Source organism: Schistocerca piceifrons, chromosome X (assembly GCF_021461385.2).
Source record: "Schistocerca piceifrons isolate TAMUIC-IGC-003096 chromosome X, iqSchPice1.1, whole genome shotgun sequence".
Lineage (NCBI taxonomy): Eukaryota > Metazoa > Arthropoda > Insecta > Orthoptera > Acrididae > Schistocerca > Schistocerca piceifrons.
The window spans coordinates 738,193,066-738,210,143 of NC_060149.1; the positions used below are offsets into that span (position 1 = coordinate 738,193,066).

Genomic DNA, 17,078 nt, shown 5'->3' on the forward strand with positions numbered 1-17,078 from the left:
TACTCCCAGATAATTTATGGAATTAACTGCTTCGAGTTGCTGACCTGCTATATTGTAGCTAAATGATAAAGGATCTTTCTTTCTATGTATTCGCAGCGCATTACACTTGTCTACATTGTGATTCAATTGTCATTCCCTGCGCCATGCGTCAAGTCGTTGCAGATCCTCCTGCATTTCAGTACAATTTTCCATTGTTACAACGTCTCGATGTACTACAGCATTATCCGCAAAAAGCCTCAGTGAACTTCCGAAGTTATCCACAAAGTCATTTATATACACTCCTGGAAATGGAAAAAAGAACACATTGACACCGGTGTGTCAGACCCACCATACTTGCTCCGGACACTGCGAGAGGGCTGTACAAGCAATGATCACACGCACGGCACAGCGGACACACCAGGAACCGCGGTGTTGGCCGTCGAATGGCGCTAGCTGCGCAGCATTTGTGCACCGCCGCCGTCAGTGTCAGCCAGTTTGCCGTGGCATACGGAGCTCCATCGCAGTCTTTAACACTGGTAGCATGCCGCGACAGCGTGGACGTGAACCGTATGTGCAGTCGACGGACTTTGAGCGAGGGCGTATAGTGGGCATGCGGGAGGCCGGGTGGACGTACCGCCGAATTGCTCAACACGTGGGGCGTGAGGTCTCCACAGTACATCGATGTTGTCGCCAGTGGTCGGCGGAAGGTGCACGTGCCCGTCGACCTGGGACCGGACCGCAGCGACGCACGGATGCACGCCAAGGCCGTAGGATCCTACGCAGTGCCGTAGGGGACCGCACCGCCACTTCCCAGCAAATTAGGGACACTGTTGCTCCTGGGGTATCGGCGAGGACCATTCGCAACCGTCTCCATGAAGCTGGGCTACGGTCCCGCACACCGTTAGGCTTTCTTCCGCTCACGCCCCAACATCGTGCAGCCCGCCTCCAGTGGTGTCGCGACAGGCGTGAATGGAGGGATGAATGGAGACGTGTCGTCTTCAGCGATGAGAGTCGCTTCTGCCTTGGTGCCAATGATGGTCGTATGCGTGTTTGGCGCCGTGCAGGTGAGCGCCACAATCAGGACTGCATACGACCGAGGCACACAAGGCCAACACCCGGCATCATGGTGTGGGGAGCGATCTCCTACACTGGCCGTACACCACTGGTGATCGTCGAGGGGACACTGAATAGTGCACAGTACATCCAAACCGTCATCGAACCCATCGTTCTACCATTCCTAGACCGGCAATGGAACTTGCTGTTCCAACAGGACAATGCACGTCCGCATGTATCCCGTGCCACCCAACGTGCTCTAGAAGGTGTAAGTCAACTACCCTGGCCAGCAAGATCTCCGGATCTGTCCCCCATTGAGCATGTTTGGGACTGGATGAAGCGTCGTCTCACGCGGTCTGCACGTCCAGCACGAACGCTGGTCCAACTGAGGCGCCATGTGGAAATGGCACGGCAAGCCGTTCCACAGGACTACATCCAGCATCTCTACGATCGTCTCCATGGGAGAATAGCAGCCTGCATTGCTGCGAAAGGTGGATATACACTGTACTAGTGCCGACATTGTGCATGCTCTGTTGCCTGTGTTTATGTGCCTGTGGTTCTGTCAGTGTGATCATGTGATGTATCTGACCCCAGGAATGTGTCAATAAAGTTTCCCCTTCCTTGGACAATGAATTCACGGTGTTCTTATTTCAATTTCCAGGAGTGTATATTGTGAATAGCAACGGTCCTACGACACTCACCTGCGGTACACCTGAAATCTCGCTTACTTCGGAAGACTTCTCTCCATTGAGAATGACATGCTGCGTTCTGTTATCTAGGAACTCTTCAATCCAATCACACAATTGGTCTGATAGTCCAATGCTCTTACATTGCTCATTAAACGACTGTGGGGAACTGTAACAAACGCCTTGTGGAAGTAAAGTCCCTAATCTTACACACTACTTAATCTAACTTAAACCAACTTACGCTATGGACAACACACACACCCATGCCCGAGGGAGGACTCGAACCTCTGATGGGGGGAGCCACGCGGACCTTGCAAGACGCCCTAAACCCCATGGCTACCCCACGTGGCCCAAGTTTTGAAAATTAGGTGAAGTAATGGTTCTCTTCTTTTTTTTCGTTCCTAATCCGCAGTTTGGAAGACCCAGGGCGCAAATATAGCAGCAGGTCGGAACTGAAAATTGTGAAGAATTTCGCTCTGTGTCTGAATAATGAGCAATTATAAGGGGCAGTGAACTTAAAACGAGACAGATGGAAAAAATTTGAGTAAACTGTTTATTATTTCAAAATTAATCGCCATAACTCTCAATACTCCTATCACACTGTGAGACAAGACGGTCAATGACTCCATGGAATAATGGTTACGGTTATTGTACCCAGGCGTGCACCTCTTCGTTCGAAGCAAATCGACGCCCACAAATGTTTTTCTTCAGAGATCCAAAGATATAAAAATCGCATCGGAAGAGATCGGGGCTGTATACAGAATATGTAAGGGCTTCCCAGAGAAGCTTCTGCAGTGTAGTCGAAACAACAGGCACGCCAGCTCCGGAAAGTTGCGGACATTTTCCTTTGACTGCAAGCGTACACTGGTCATTGGCTTTCTGGAACATGGCGTCACAATTAAACCACAGCAATACGTGGACACTTCGCAAAAATTGAAGCGTGTAATCAAGTCCAAAGTCCAGGAACGTCGACGGACAGGACCATTCTATTGCAGGATAATGCCAGCCCTCATCTTCCCAAGGTTGTTTCGAATACGCTGCAGAAGTTTCCTTTGGGAAGCACTTACACATTCTTCATACAGTTCCGGTCACTCCCCATTACATTTATATTCCCCCTTTAGACTTTTGAAGCCCTGAGGAAAGACATTCGTGGCCGTCAGTTTGCTATGCAGTGGAGCGCACCGGGGTACAATTAAGGTTCCGTAGGCAGCCGCAAACATTTTTCCATGAAGGCACTGACCGTCTTGTTTTACAATGAGATAAAGATATTAACAGTTTTGGCGATTAATTTTGAAATAATAATCAGTTTACTTACTTTTTACACGTTTACATTTGACTGCCCTTTATACAAGGACTTCCTCACGTTAATATGCAACTTTCCATATTAGCCATAGACGTCAGGTTTGAAGTACGTAACCAAAGTCCCTTCAATAGTTGGCCAGGTCATTTGTCTCTCAGATCGGAGGAAGTGCGTAACTCCACCGATGGTTCCGCGACTGTTAGGGTTCTGCCTTACTCAAACTAACAATCGAACGACAACAGTTTTGCTTACAAGAATAGTAACTGAATGGTTATAGACTATTTGAAAGTTGTGACGGAACAGCGAGGTTTCGATTTTAGTCGCTGTGGTGCCGCATCTCGTGGTCGTGCGGTAGCGTTCTCGCTTCCCACGCCCGGGTTCCCGGGTTCGATTCCCGGCGGGGTCAGGGATTTTCTCTCTGCCTCGTGATGGCTGGGTGTTGTGTGATGTCCTTAGGTTAGTTAGGTTTAACTAGTTCTAAGTTCTAGGGGACTGATGACCATAGATGTTAAGTCCCATAGTTCTCAGAGCCATCGCTGTGGTGTAGTGATGTGTCTATGTGAGGCTAATGCTAATCGGATGTCTCAGTAATACAAAGAAAAGGGCCAGCACTGGTCAACAACCAGGGGTAATCCCCTGTTTATAAGTCACGAAACCAGCAGCCTGCTGAAGGCACAAGTAGTTCAGTTTTCTTTCGTATTCTTGTCAGAAACAAAAGCCACCTTGAGATCATTTAGTGCTACTTCAAGTAGGTCTAGCTCGATGCAGCGGAGTAAAACTCGCAGCAGGGCAAGTGTTAATGCTGCCCTGAAATTGCAGTTGGTCGCGACAGCTAGAAATCCCCATTTCTGTAGATTATATCCGATCTTCCTACTTCAGAGCTTAGGCGACTGAACGAACACCACGTAGCATATTCTCTTGCTCTCTCTCTCTCTCTCTCTCTCTCTCTCTCTCTCATTGGAGAGATTCTCAGATGCTACAATCTATCTAGTTGTGTCAGGAACACGCCGAGTCGGTATCGGAACTACACATCGCAATATGTAGAATAGACAGTATTCTGATTTATAGCTTCGATACAGACACAACTTGTTGCTGATGCAACTACGTAGACCTGAAGATGGTCAAGCGAGATCAGAACTAGTTATACAGTAAAAAATTCTACTCTGACTGGAAAATTAACGATTTGTATTCGTATGGTTGACACCAACGAGGGTTGTTTTCTGCTGTGCTTTCAACATTTCCGTTTTCTACACTACTGGCCATTAAAATTGCTACATCACGAAGATGACGTGCTACATACGCGGCATTTAACCGACAGGAAGAAGATGCTGTGATATGCAAATGATAAGCTTTTCAGAGCATTCACACAAGGTTGGCGCCTGTGGAGACACCTACAACGTGCTGACATGAGGAAAGTTTCCAACCGATTTCTCATACACAAACACCAGTTGACCGGCGTTGCCTGCTGAAACGTTGTTGTGATGCCTTGTGTAAGGAGGAGAAATTCGTACCATCACGTTTCCGACTTTGATAAAGGTCGGATTGTAGCCTATCGCTATTGCGGTTTATCGTATCGCGACATTGTTGCTCGCGTTGGTCGAGATCCAATGACTGTTGGCAGAATATGGAATCGGTGGGTTAAGGAGGGTAATACGGAACGCCGTGCTGGATCCCAACGGCCTCGTATCACTAGCAGTCGAGATGACAGGCATCTTATCCGCATGGGTGTAACGGATCGTGCAGCCACGTCTCGATCTCTGAGTCAACAGATGGGGACGTTTGCAAGACAACAACGATCTGCACGAAAAGTTCGACGACGTTTGCAGCAGCATGGACTATCAGCTCGGAGACCATGGCTGCGGTTACCCTTGAAGCTTCAACACAGACAGGAGCGCGACGAACCTGGGTGCACGAATGGCAAAACGTCATTTTTTCGGATGAATCCAGGTTCTGTTTACAGCATCATGATGGTCGCATCCGTGTTTGGCGATATCGCGGTGAACGCACATTGGAAGCGTGTATTCGTCATCGCCATACTGGTGTATCACCAAGCGTGATGGTATGGGGTGCCATTGGTTACACGTCTCGGTCACCTCTTGTTCGCATTGACGGCACTCTGAACAATGGACGTTACATTTCAGATGTGTTACGACCCGTGGCTCTACCCTTCATTCGAACCCTGCGAAACCCTACATTTCAGCAGGATAATGCACGAACGCATGTTGCAGGTCCTGTACGGGCCTTTCTGGATACAGGAAATGTTCGACTGCTGCCCTGGCCAGCACATTCTCCAGATCTCTCACCAATTGAAAACGTCTGGTCAATGGTGGCCGAGCAACTGGCTCGTCACAATACGTCAGTCACTACTCTTGATGAATTGTGCTATCGTGTTGAAGCTGCAAGGGCAGCTGTACCTGTACACGCCATCCAAGCTCTGTGTGACTCAATGACCAGGCGTATCAAGGTCGTTATTACGGCCACAAGTGGTTGATCTGGGTACTTATTTCTCAGGATCTATGCACCCAAATTGCGTGAAAATGTAATCACATGTCAGTTCTAGTATAATATATTTGTCCAATGAATACCCGTTTATCATCTGCATTTCTTATTGGTGTAGCAATGTTAATGGCCAATAGTGTGTTAGGTTGGATAAATTTGCAAGATGTTGCTGATTTTCATGAAGCTTCTTCTGGACCTCCGTCTCTGGACGGTTTGTACGTAATCACGCAGTGAATAGCTAGAGTTAGTGAATAGGTTTGTTCTTTCCACACTGGCAGAAACCTCAAGCCTGAGGTGCGGCAGTTGATATACCTTGGATTGTGATTTAGGTCGTTGACACGCAGTAATAAGCCTGCAAGTCTCATTTAGTACCATGTTGATTTCTTCTTCTTTGACGTGGGCACATCTGTAAAAGACACAGCACGCGTATTCTCTTATGGAGCAGCAGATGTTAATGCCGGTGTTCTTGGAGTTCGTACCTGACAACCCCATGTACATCCGATTATCTTCCAGAGGATGTTACTTCAGACTTCCACTTTTAGCCATGAGTTACGATTATGCTGCTTGTACGGCAAGGTGTGATTAAGTATGACACCGGGATATTTTAGATATACAGTGTTATAGCGGAGGTATACGAAAAAGAGAGCGGCAAACCCTCGGGCACGAGTGCAGTCTACACGACCCAAGCACGCCACAGCATTGCTAACTCTCCATACTGCAGTCACGACCGGACAAAAGGCGGCGGTGCCAGAGCTGGCAGAGGCCGCCACTTCCAATGGACCTATTCGCATTCGCACAACATGTGACAAGAAAATATCATCAAGAGTATTCTGTCGCCGGCAGCTGTAAAGCCCGGCAAGTAGAGTACATGAGCCAGTTCTTCCGGCTACTCATGTCATCGTCTCAGGACGCCCTCGAAGCCCATTGTAGGGGCCGCTGTTCCCAACTTTCATCGTTTTTTCCTTTGTGGACTTGGGCTGCGTTAAGGACAGACTTTCTTGTTCCAGTGTTCGACCTAATCACGACGACATTCTCAGAACTTGGATTATTTCCCTGCAAATGTATTTTCCTATGAAGCTGCTAATGGTGTTCCTACATACTACACTGAAGCGCCAAACTGGTATAGGCAAGCGTATTCAAATAAAGAGATATGTAAACAGGCAAAATATGGCGCTGCGGTCGGTAACACCTATATAAGAGAATAAGTGCCTGGCGCAGTTTTTAGATCGATTACTGCTGCTACAATGACAGGTTATTAAGATTTAAATGAATTTGAATGCGGTGTTATAGTCGGCGCACGAGCGATGGGACACATCAACTCCGAAATAGCGATGAAGGGGGGTTTTCCCGTACGACCATTTCACGAGTGTACCGTGAATATCAGGAATCTGGTGAAACATCAAATCTCCGACATCGCTGCGGCCGGAAAAAGATCCTGCAAGAATGAAACCAACGACGACGGAAGAGAATCATTCAGCGTGACAGAAGTGCAACACTTCGACAAATTTCTGCAGATTTCAATGCTGGGCCATCAACAAGTGTCAGCGTGTGAACCATTCAACGAAACATCAACGATATGGACTTTCAGAGCCGAAGTCCCACTCGTGTACCCTTGATGAATGCACGACACAAAGCTTTACGCATCGCCTGGGCCCGTCAACACCGACATTGACTGTCGATGACTGGAAACATGTTGCCTAGTCGGACGAGTCTCGTTTCAAATTGTATCAAACGGATGGACTTGTACAGGTATGGAGACAACCTGATGAATCGATGGAAACTTCATGTCAGCAAGCAACTGTTCAAGGTGGTGGAGGCTCTGCAATGATGTGGCGTGTGTGCATTTGGAGTGATACGAGACTCCCTGATACGTCTAGATACGACTCTGACAGGCGACACGTACGTATGCATCCTGTCTGATCATCTGCATCCATTCATGTTCAATGAACATGCCGACGCACGTCGGCAATTCCAGCAGGACAATGCGATACCTCTCAGATCCAGAACTGCTGCATAGTGGCTCCAGGAACACTCTTCTGAGTTTAAACACTTCCGATGCCCACCAAACTCCACAGACATGAACATTATTGAGCATATCTAGGATGCCTTGCAACGTGCTGTTCAGAAGAGATCTCCACCCCTTGTACTCTTACGGATTTATGGACAGCTCTGCAGGATTGATGGTGTCAATTCCCTCCAGCACTACTTCAGACATTAGTCGAGTCCATGTCACGTCGTTTTGCGGCATTTCTGCCTGCTCGCGGGGGCCCTACGCGATATTATGCAGGTGTACCAGTTTCTTTGGCTCTTCAGTGTGGAAACAGTCAGGCGACTTTTAGATAGCAGCTCTGTCAGGCCTCTGTACTAGTATCTACTGAGACGCTATATTTTGTGCTTTTTGTTCTGACCGTCGAAGTAGATGTATTTTCGTTGCAACTTGATCACTGTTTTCCCTGTCTCCTTGACGAACACTTTATGCACTGACCGAAAACAAAACCGCAACACCAAGAAATTCTGCTACATAAACGAAAGTTGATAGGCGTGTTTCTATTTACGAAAGATGTTGTCAATTCAGATTTCGCGCCAGTAGCATAACAGTGGCGCTAGTAGCGCAGCTAGAAGGAGGAAAATCAGGTTTGCTATAAATACACGCTGTAACGGTTGTGAGCATCAGTTACCTTTTAGATTGGATGTCGTGAGTGATGTTAGTCAGCACCGCCTTTAAGGCTTCATGAACACCTCACTGAATTTGAACAAGGTCGTGTATTAGGGCTACGAGATGCTGGGTGTTCCTTCTGCTAAACCGCAGAAAGTATTTGCAGGAATGTAGCCACAGTACATGACTGCTGGCACGAAAATGTACAGTTACAGGAAGAATGGACTCCGGACGGTCGCCTGGCACTACAGAGAGGGTTGACCATCGTGTTCGGTGTATGGCTCTGGAGCATCGTACTGCAACTGCAGCAGCAATTTGAAGTGCAGTTGGCACCACAGTGGCACAACGAACTGTTGCAAATCGGTTACTTCAAGGATAGCTCCGAGATAGGCCCCTGTAGCGTGCATTCCAACGACCCCAAACCACCACCACTTGCGACTTCAATGATACCAAGCGAGAGCTCATTGAAGCATAGGGTTGAGGCCTATTCTGTTTTCTGACGAAAGGTGGTTCTTCCTCGGTCTCAAGGATGATTGTGTGTTGATTAGAAAGAGGCCATTTGAGGGCCTGCAAGCAACCTGTCTGCACGCTGGACACGCTGGACCTACACCTGGAGCTGTGGTCTGGGGTGCGATTTCGTATGACAGCAGGAGCACTCTCGTGCTTATCCCAGGCGCACTGACTGGAAATCTGTACGTCTACCTGGTGATTCGACCTATTATGCTGCCATTCATGAGCAGCATTCCAGGGGGTATTTTTCAACAAGATAACGCTCGATTACATACCGCTGTTGTAACCCAGTATGGTCTACAGAGCGTCGACATGCTGTCTGGGCCTGCTCGATCAGCAGATCTACCTCCAACCGAGTACATATGGGACATCATCGGACAACTGCTGTGTCATCCACAAACAGTATTAACCGTCCCTCTATTGACCGACCACTTGCAACAGACGTGGAACTCCATACGCCACTTGTACAGCACAATGCTTGCACGTTTGCATGCTTGAATTCAACATTCTGGAGGTTACACCGGTTATTAATGTACAATCATTTCACATTTGCTTATCTCGCACTTACATTAAGCTGTGATCTTGCAATGTTGATCACTTAAATATGTTACCTAGACAAATTTATTTCTGAAATTTCATTGCTCTACATTAATTATTTTTTAGTAGCGTGACTTTTTTTCGTCAGTGTAGTATAGCATCCAACTGCACTTCAGTGTAGTGTACTGTTGCTGTTTACTACCAACGGCTACAAGGTGTCACCAGAGTGCTTATGATAGTGGCAGAGTAGTTAGTTGAACCTGCAAAGTCACCCGTGTGGCGTGATCACCGAAAACGGCAAAGACTATGATCTTTCTACATAAGGAAGTCACGGTTATTGGAGGAACGCTTGCCTGTGTGCATCGTGGCGGTCGTGAAATGGTTATTTTAAGTTGATAATATCGCTACAGTATTGAAATCGCGAAAAGATAAAGGTCAGTTGCTTTGCAGAAATAACTCCAGACCCACGTTTCCCCTGGAGTCTATTCACGACGGCTACATAAAACCGGTATTTACAGTCGGAAGTCTGTGAGTCACGTTCCTTTGCCTTCCACCTTATATCATGCTTGACTGTAGGGGTACAAGAAAGACAATGAGTAGCATCGGAGCCAGTGGGCTAAATTTGTTAATCGCGGATACATCCCAGTTAAGGCTACAAGCAATTGTGAACTGATGTGATTGGAACTAGGATCATATATTATGCTGGTCATTAAGATTCATACATATTATAAAAAGTGGATGTACGTGTGTATTTGTGTATGTATATATGTTCCACATCTCCTCCTTGACCACTCGACCGATTTCAGCCAAACTTGGTACACATGTCACTTACTATCTGGGAAGAATCGCTGTGCTGGTAAGAACTACCTAACTATCAAAGGCGTGAGGGTGGGGGAGAAAAAGCAGTGTAGCCCATTACGAGGGAATTCGCATAATTTATTCACCCTGTATTTGAGAGTGAGAACATTTAATAACTTGACACGAACTTTACACATAATTTCAAGCCATTAAGAAATTTTTCTCGCTGACAACCCACAAAAAATGGTGAAAAGAAAAAAGTTTATGGCTTACTACATTTTCGCTGTTCAGGCAGTAAAGCTGCAACATGAGACATGACCTTTTTTATTTATTACTTCTATACTGCTAACTGTATTCGCGACACATTCTTTAGACAGTATTCACATATACCATTGAATATACAAGCCAAATTATATCATTGTATGACGCATAGCTCAGGAGATATGACTTCATATATTGAGATGCATGAAAAATTACCGCATCATGGATGACGTTTTAATTTTTTACTTCTTTATCTCTAACTCTATTCACAACACATTTCGAAGAAAGTAGCTACATGTACCACTGGATGTGTCTGAAAATCATATCATTGCACGCCACGAAGTTTAGGAATGTGACGTAATGAACACTGAGCTGCGTGAAAATGAAACTGCAGAGTGAAATTCGTTAGAGATACAGGTGACATATGTGTACAAAAAAAGTGTGAAATATGTTAAATACACGTGAAATATATTGGACATGTGTGTAGGTAGCTAAATCCACGGGTGTAAACTCATCCTAAAACCCTGGAATGATTTCAACCAAATTGGATACGTATATTAGTTACGATCTGGAAAGAAATACTGTGGGGGTAAGAAGCACATTTCTCCTATTGGAGTGAGGGTGATAAAGTGGAGAGAGAAGGCGGGAGGAGGAGATGGACGGACAACGAAGGGGAAGAAACAGATGGACACAGATAGGAGGCAGAGGAGGTGATGGACATACAATCTGATTACAAGCCGCTTATGAGGAGCCGTGTCAAAAGCCTTTTGGAAATCTAGAAACACGGAATCAACTTCAGATTCCCTGAAGTTAGAACTCACAACTTCATATAAATAAGGATCCAGTTGTGTTTCACAAGAACGATGTTGTCTGAACACATGCTGGTTATGTGATAATAGATTTTCTTCAAGGTATTCCATTATATTGGCGGAAAGTACATGTTCCAAAATCCTACTCCAAATCGATATCAACGATATGGGTCCATAATTCAGCGGATTACTTCTGTGTGACCTTTCGAATCTGTGGGTATGTATCTTTCGTCACGTGAGCGGCTGTATGTGGTTTCTAAAAATGGAGCTATTTTATGAGGACACTTCGATAGGAAATGGTTGGTATTCAGTCTCCCAGAAGATTTGCCTTTATGAAGTGACTTACGTTACTTCACTACACTGAAGGTATCCACTTCCAAATTACTCATGTTGAAAGCTGTTCTTGATTCGAATTCTTGGATATTTGCTGCTTCTTTTTTGGTGAAGAGATTTCGGAAAACCGTGTTTAGTGACTCCACTTTAGTGACATTGTCGTCAGTAGCAGTGCTATTGCTACTGCGCAGTGAAGGTATTGATTGTGTCTTGCTGTGGTTACACTACTTTACGTAGTATCAGAATCTCTTTGAATTGTCTGCCAGATTTCGAGATATTATATCGTTTCAGAAACTACACGGTCCAGTCACAGTAATGCGACCACCGCCTGTGTTCGATGTCAACGTGAAATAACCGCTCACAGACAGCAGAGGCAGCACTAGCAGTGGAGGGTATATAAAGCACGTCCGGGAGACGTGGAAAACAGTACAGTCGTTGTCGTACTGCGGAAACAGAGCGATTTATCCGACGTTCAAAAGGGCACGATCATTGGCTTTCGGGCCAAGGGTGGAATCGTTTCCGAAATGGCTAAGTTTGTAAACCGTTAATGTGCAATCGTGGTTAAAGTGGCAAAATGACGCTATCCAAAACCGGCTCTGAGGCAATTGTGGTGCACCACAGGACATAGATGACAAGGGTGGACAACAGCTGCGCAGATGTGTACGGCCGAATAGACGTGCAACTGTTGAGCAACTGGCCGCCCAGATGAACCAAGGGGTGGCCAACAGTGTATCCTCAACGACCGTCCAGCGAAGGTTGCTGCGTATGGGTCTACGCAGAAGGCGCCTCGTTCATGCATGCTTGCTGACTGCGGTACATCGGCGACGAAGGCTGGAACTTGCACTCCAATACCGTAGCTGCACCTCCACTGAGTGGCGACAGGGGGCCGTTTCAGATGGATCACGTTTTATGCTCCACTGGACAGAAGGCCGTTGGGGCGTGCGGCGTGAAACGTCTGAAAGCAAACACGCGGCAACCATTGTCGGAAGCGTGCAGTCTGGAGAACATTAACTAGGTGACCTCGTCATTCTGGAAGACGAAATGAATCAACACAAATATGCATCTATCCTAGGGGACCACGTCAACCCCAACATGCGGTTTCTTTTTTCTGGGCATGATAGCACCTACCAGTAGCACAATGCAACGTGCCACACAGCCCCCATAGTACGTGCGTGGTTTGAAGAGCAGAAGGATACGTTTACTGTACTCCCCTGGCCACTAAACTCACCCGATTTAAACCCAATCGAGACTCTGTGGGACCATCACGATAGGGCTATTCGCGCCCTAGATCATCAACCAATAAATCTTCGCAACAGTCTACGGCGCTGGAACCTGCATGGCTCCACATTCCCGTAAGTGCCTTCCAGAACCTCACGGATTCTCCTCGTCCATGTTTCGCAGCAGTCTGCGCTGCTCAAGGTGGTTATTTATGCTTCTGACAGGTGGTCACATTAGTGTGACTGTACCGCGTGTTACAGGAACCTGACATTTAAGTTTGTGATAAGTTTCGCGCTGCTGTAAGCTATTGCCAGTCTTGGAGATTTTGTGTTCTTTTAAATGTTGGTAGGCAGCCGTAGCCTCGAGGACTTAGAACCAAAAGTTGGAAGAGCTATATCTATTTTGACGGTATGGTGCCACAAAGCAAAAATGACAGTTGCGACTAGCAAGTCCACATACTTGTTATTTGAAGGACAACTTATTAGGAATCCAACTGTTAGGATTAACGGCTCACCAGCTCTTCGGCGCCGTGAGGCCCGATGTCTAGGTGTAGTCGTCGACGAGAGGTGGAACTATGCATCACATATTGACACCGTAACACAAAGATCATTGTCGTCATGTGACTAGGGCCTCCCGTCGGGTAGACCGTTCGCCGGGTGCAAGTCTTTCGATTTGACGCCACTTCAGAGACATGTGCGTCAATGGGGATGAAATGATGATGTTAGGACAACACAGCACTCAGTCCCTGCGCGGAGAAAATCTCCGACTCAGCCAGGAATCGAACCCGGGCCCTTAGGATTGACATTCTGTCGCGCTGACCACTCAGCTACCGGGGTTGGAGGATACAAATATCATTAGAAACGCTAAATAACGTAATTGTAATTGGTCACAAATGCTTTCATCTTCCACCCGACCTAATTAAATTATATCATAACAGCATCCTAACCTCAGTCGTGGGATATGGGTTAGGGGTCTGGGCACACAGGCTCACGAGGGTTATGCCTGCTATGGCCGTAAAGAGGGTGCAGCGAAACATGCTTCTGCGCTCGGTAGGGGCATACAGAACAACTCCTGGGGGAGGGGGGGGGGGCACTGCTAGTACTGATGGGGCTCTGTTCCCTTGACATAAAAATCAGAGAACAGGTCGCCTGGTACTGGATGAAGAAGAAAAGGAGGGAAAAGATAGTGGAAATAATGGGGGTATACGTTGGGGATAAGCCTGGAATAAAAAGAAGGGAGGAAGAATTGTGGCAAGAGCAGTGGGACAATGATGAAACGGGGCGAAGAACGTATGAGTTGTTTGAAGCGATTACAGCTTAAATGTCTCAGACCAACCAGAGGACTGCTGCACTTTCTTACTGGACATGGACCCTACCTAACATACCTATGTCGGTTCGGGAAGCGGGCTACACCTGCGTGTGACTGTGGTGCCGTGCAAGGCACCCCAGACCATGTGGTGTATGAGTGCCTCCTCTTCGACGACGTTGCAGAGGAACTTCGACAACAACTTCCTAACCACGACACGCACCATCTGCTCAGGCATGAGAACACCTTTCATGTCCACAAACTTTCAGATGCTATTTACAGTAAAATTCTCAAAGAATTTTTACGGAACAATCGATAATACTTCATACCCGAATTAGACTGCCGATCGGTGTGGCCGAGCGGTTAAAGGCGTTACAGTCTGGAACCGCACGACCGCTACGGTCGCAGGTTCGAATCCAGCCTCGGGCATGGATGTGTGTGATGTCCTTAGGTTAGTTAGGTTTAAGTAGTTCTAAGTTCTAGGGGACTGATGACCTCAGTAGTTAAGTCCCATAGGGCTCAGAGCCATTTGAACCATTTTGAACCGAATTAGACTCCGTGCGCCTCTCCTGTTCCGCCGGGACATGAACTTGGCCTGCCACTTCACGGCTGGGATCCGCCATGTCTCGGATTAGGGGGGAGGTGGACACATTTCACCGAACAGCACCGACAAACACAGTATATATAAGAAATAGGTTAGTTGTAGGATAAGCTAGGAAAACCCCTTAGGATAGGACTGCAGCGATTAACGTCTCTGGCCAGCCCAGTGCCAGGGGCACTCCCACTGGGGTTAGCGCGGTGGGCAAGGCCAACAGCAACATAGGTTTGTTGACCGCTGGCAGGTAGTGTACAGTAGTTACGTATAGATAGTAGCATATACACTACTGGCCATTAAAATTGCTACACCACTAAGATGACGCGCTACAGACGCGACATTTAACCGACAGGAAGAAGATGCTATGATATGCAAATCATTAGCTTTTCATAGCATTCACACAAGGCTGGCGCCGGTGGCGACACCTAAACCGTGCTGACATGAGGAAAGTTTCCAACCGATTTCTCATACACAAACACCAGTTGACCGGCGTTGCCTGGTGAAACGTTGTTGCGATGCCTCGTGTAAGGAGGAGAAATGCATACCATCACGTTCCCGACTTTGATAAAGGTCGGATTGTAGCCTATCGCCATTGCGGTTTATCGTATCGCGACATTGCTGCTCGCGTTGGTCGAGATCCAATGACTGTTAGCAGAATATGGAATCGGTGGGTTATGGAGGGTAATACGGAACGCCGTGCTGGATCCCAACGGCCTCGTATCACTAGCAGTCGAGATGACAGGCATCTTATCCGCATGGGTGTAACGGATCGTGCAGCCACGTCTCGATCCCTGAGTCAACAGATGGCGACGTTTGCAAGACAACAACAATCTGCACGAACAGTTCGACGACGCTTGCAGCAGCATGGACTATCAGCTCGGAGACCATGGCTGCGGTTACCCTTGACGCTGCATCGCAGACAGGAGCGCCTGCGATGATGTACTCAACGACGAACCGGGGTGCACGAGTGGCAAAACGTCCTTTTTTCGGATGAATCCAAGTTCTGTTTACAGCATCATGATGATCGCATCCGTGTTTGGCGACATCGCGGTGGACGCAAATTGGAAGCGTGTATTCGTCATCGCCATACTGGCGTATCACCCGGCGTGATGGTATGGGGTGCCATTGGTTACACGTCTCGGTCACCTCTTGTTCGCATTGACGGCACTTTGAACAGTGGACGTTACATTTCAGATGTGTTACGACCCGTGGCTCTACCCTTCATTCGATCCCTGCGAAACCCTACATTTCAGCAGGATAATGCACGACCGCATGTTGCAGGTCCTGTACGGGCCTTTCTGGATACAGAAAATGTTCGACTGCTGCCCTGGTCAGCACATTCTCCAGATCTCTCACCAATTGAAAACTTCTGGTCAATGGTGGCCGAGCAACTGGCTCGTCCCAATACGCCAGTCACTACTCTTGATGAAGTGTGGTATCGTGTTGAAGCTGCATGGGCAGCTGTACCTGTACACGCCATCCAAGCTCTGTTTGACTCAATGCCCAGGCGTATCAAGGCCGTTATTACGGCCAGAGGTGGTTGTTCTGGTCACTGATTTCTCAGGATCTATGCACCCAAATTGCGTGAAAATGTAATCACATGTCAGTTCTAGTATAATATGTTTGTCCAATGAATACCCGTTTATCATCTGCATTTCTTCTTGGTGTAGCAGTTTTAATGGCCAGCAGTGTATTTTGCGAGTGTGTAGAATTCTTGGCACTATCTAGTATGGCAGTACTCTGTCAATAAAAGCTTTTGTGGTTGGTGTGCAGGAAGGCACGACGCACGTGGTGTGGGCGAGCGGACGCAGCCGGCTGTTCGCGGTGGCGGGTCTGAACGTGAGCTTCCCTGGCGTGCAGCGCGCCATGCAGCGGGCTCAGCTCCTGCGCAATGAAGCCGCGGCGCCGCGCTTGCCGGCCGACGCCTGGCCGCTGGAGGTGCGCGCCAGCCACGTGCGGGTGCCCAGCTCCGACACTACCTACTGGTGCCACGTGCAGCGCCTGCCCCAGGAGCTGCGCCGCAAGCACCACATTGTACAGGTAATGCGCACCTTCAGCCCCTGTCAGGCGCGTAGGTATTTTTTTCTTCTCTGGAGGCCTCACGTCAGGTCTGTTGAAGTACAAGATGTTGCTATCTGGTCTTCGGAGGAAGCAGTCGGGATACGGTTTAGAATTCACGACGTCGAGGAACATATGGCCCAGTATGCCAATATCGTTTGTTTCTGAGAGATGCATAGGGGGCCTGAAAATGGCATAATGTAATATTTGAAACATAGCTGCACATCAGCAACGGTTTCACGTAATAAAATTATAAACAGCCGACCAGTTGCAATGGATAAAGAAATTCTTTACCTAGGTTTCGACAAATATAAATTTGTCTTCTTCAGAAGGTAACCTAAGGACAATGAACATCATAGCTTAAGTTAGAAAAGTATGAAACTTATAAGCCATGAATAAATTTTAAGACAAATTAGAGAACTATTGCATTACAGAAGTATGATAACGACGACTGGTACTTACAATTTTACATTAGTAAGGA

The 17,078-nt window shown here is 47.3% G+C and overlaps 1 protein-coding gene across 1 annotated transcript in view; it reads left to right on the forward strand.

Moving 5' to 3' along the window:
- The window catches only part of LOC124722684 (dopamine beta-hydroxylase), a 165,676-nt gene that overhangs the window by 90,708 nt on the left and 57,890 nt on the right, over positions 1 to 17,078 (forward strand). The window contains exon 3 of the mRNA XM_047247826.1: positions 16,313 to 16,579. Within this exon, the coding sequence (XP_047103782.1) occupies positions 16,313 to 16,579 (267 nt within the window). The remainder of the gene's footprint in view (positions 1 to 16,312; positions 16,580 to 17,078) is intronic.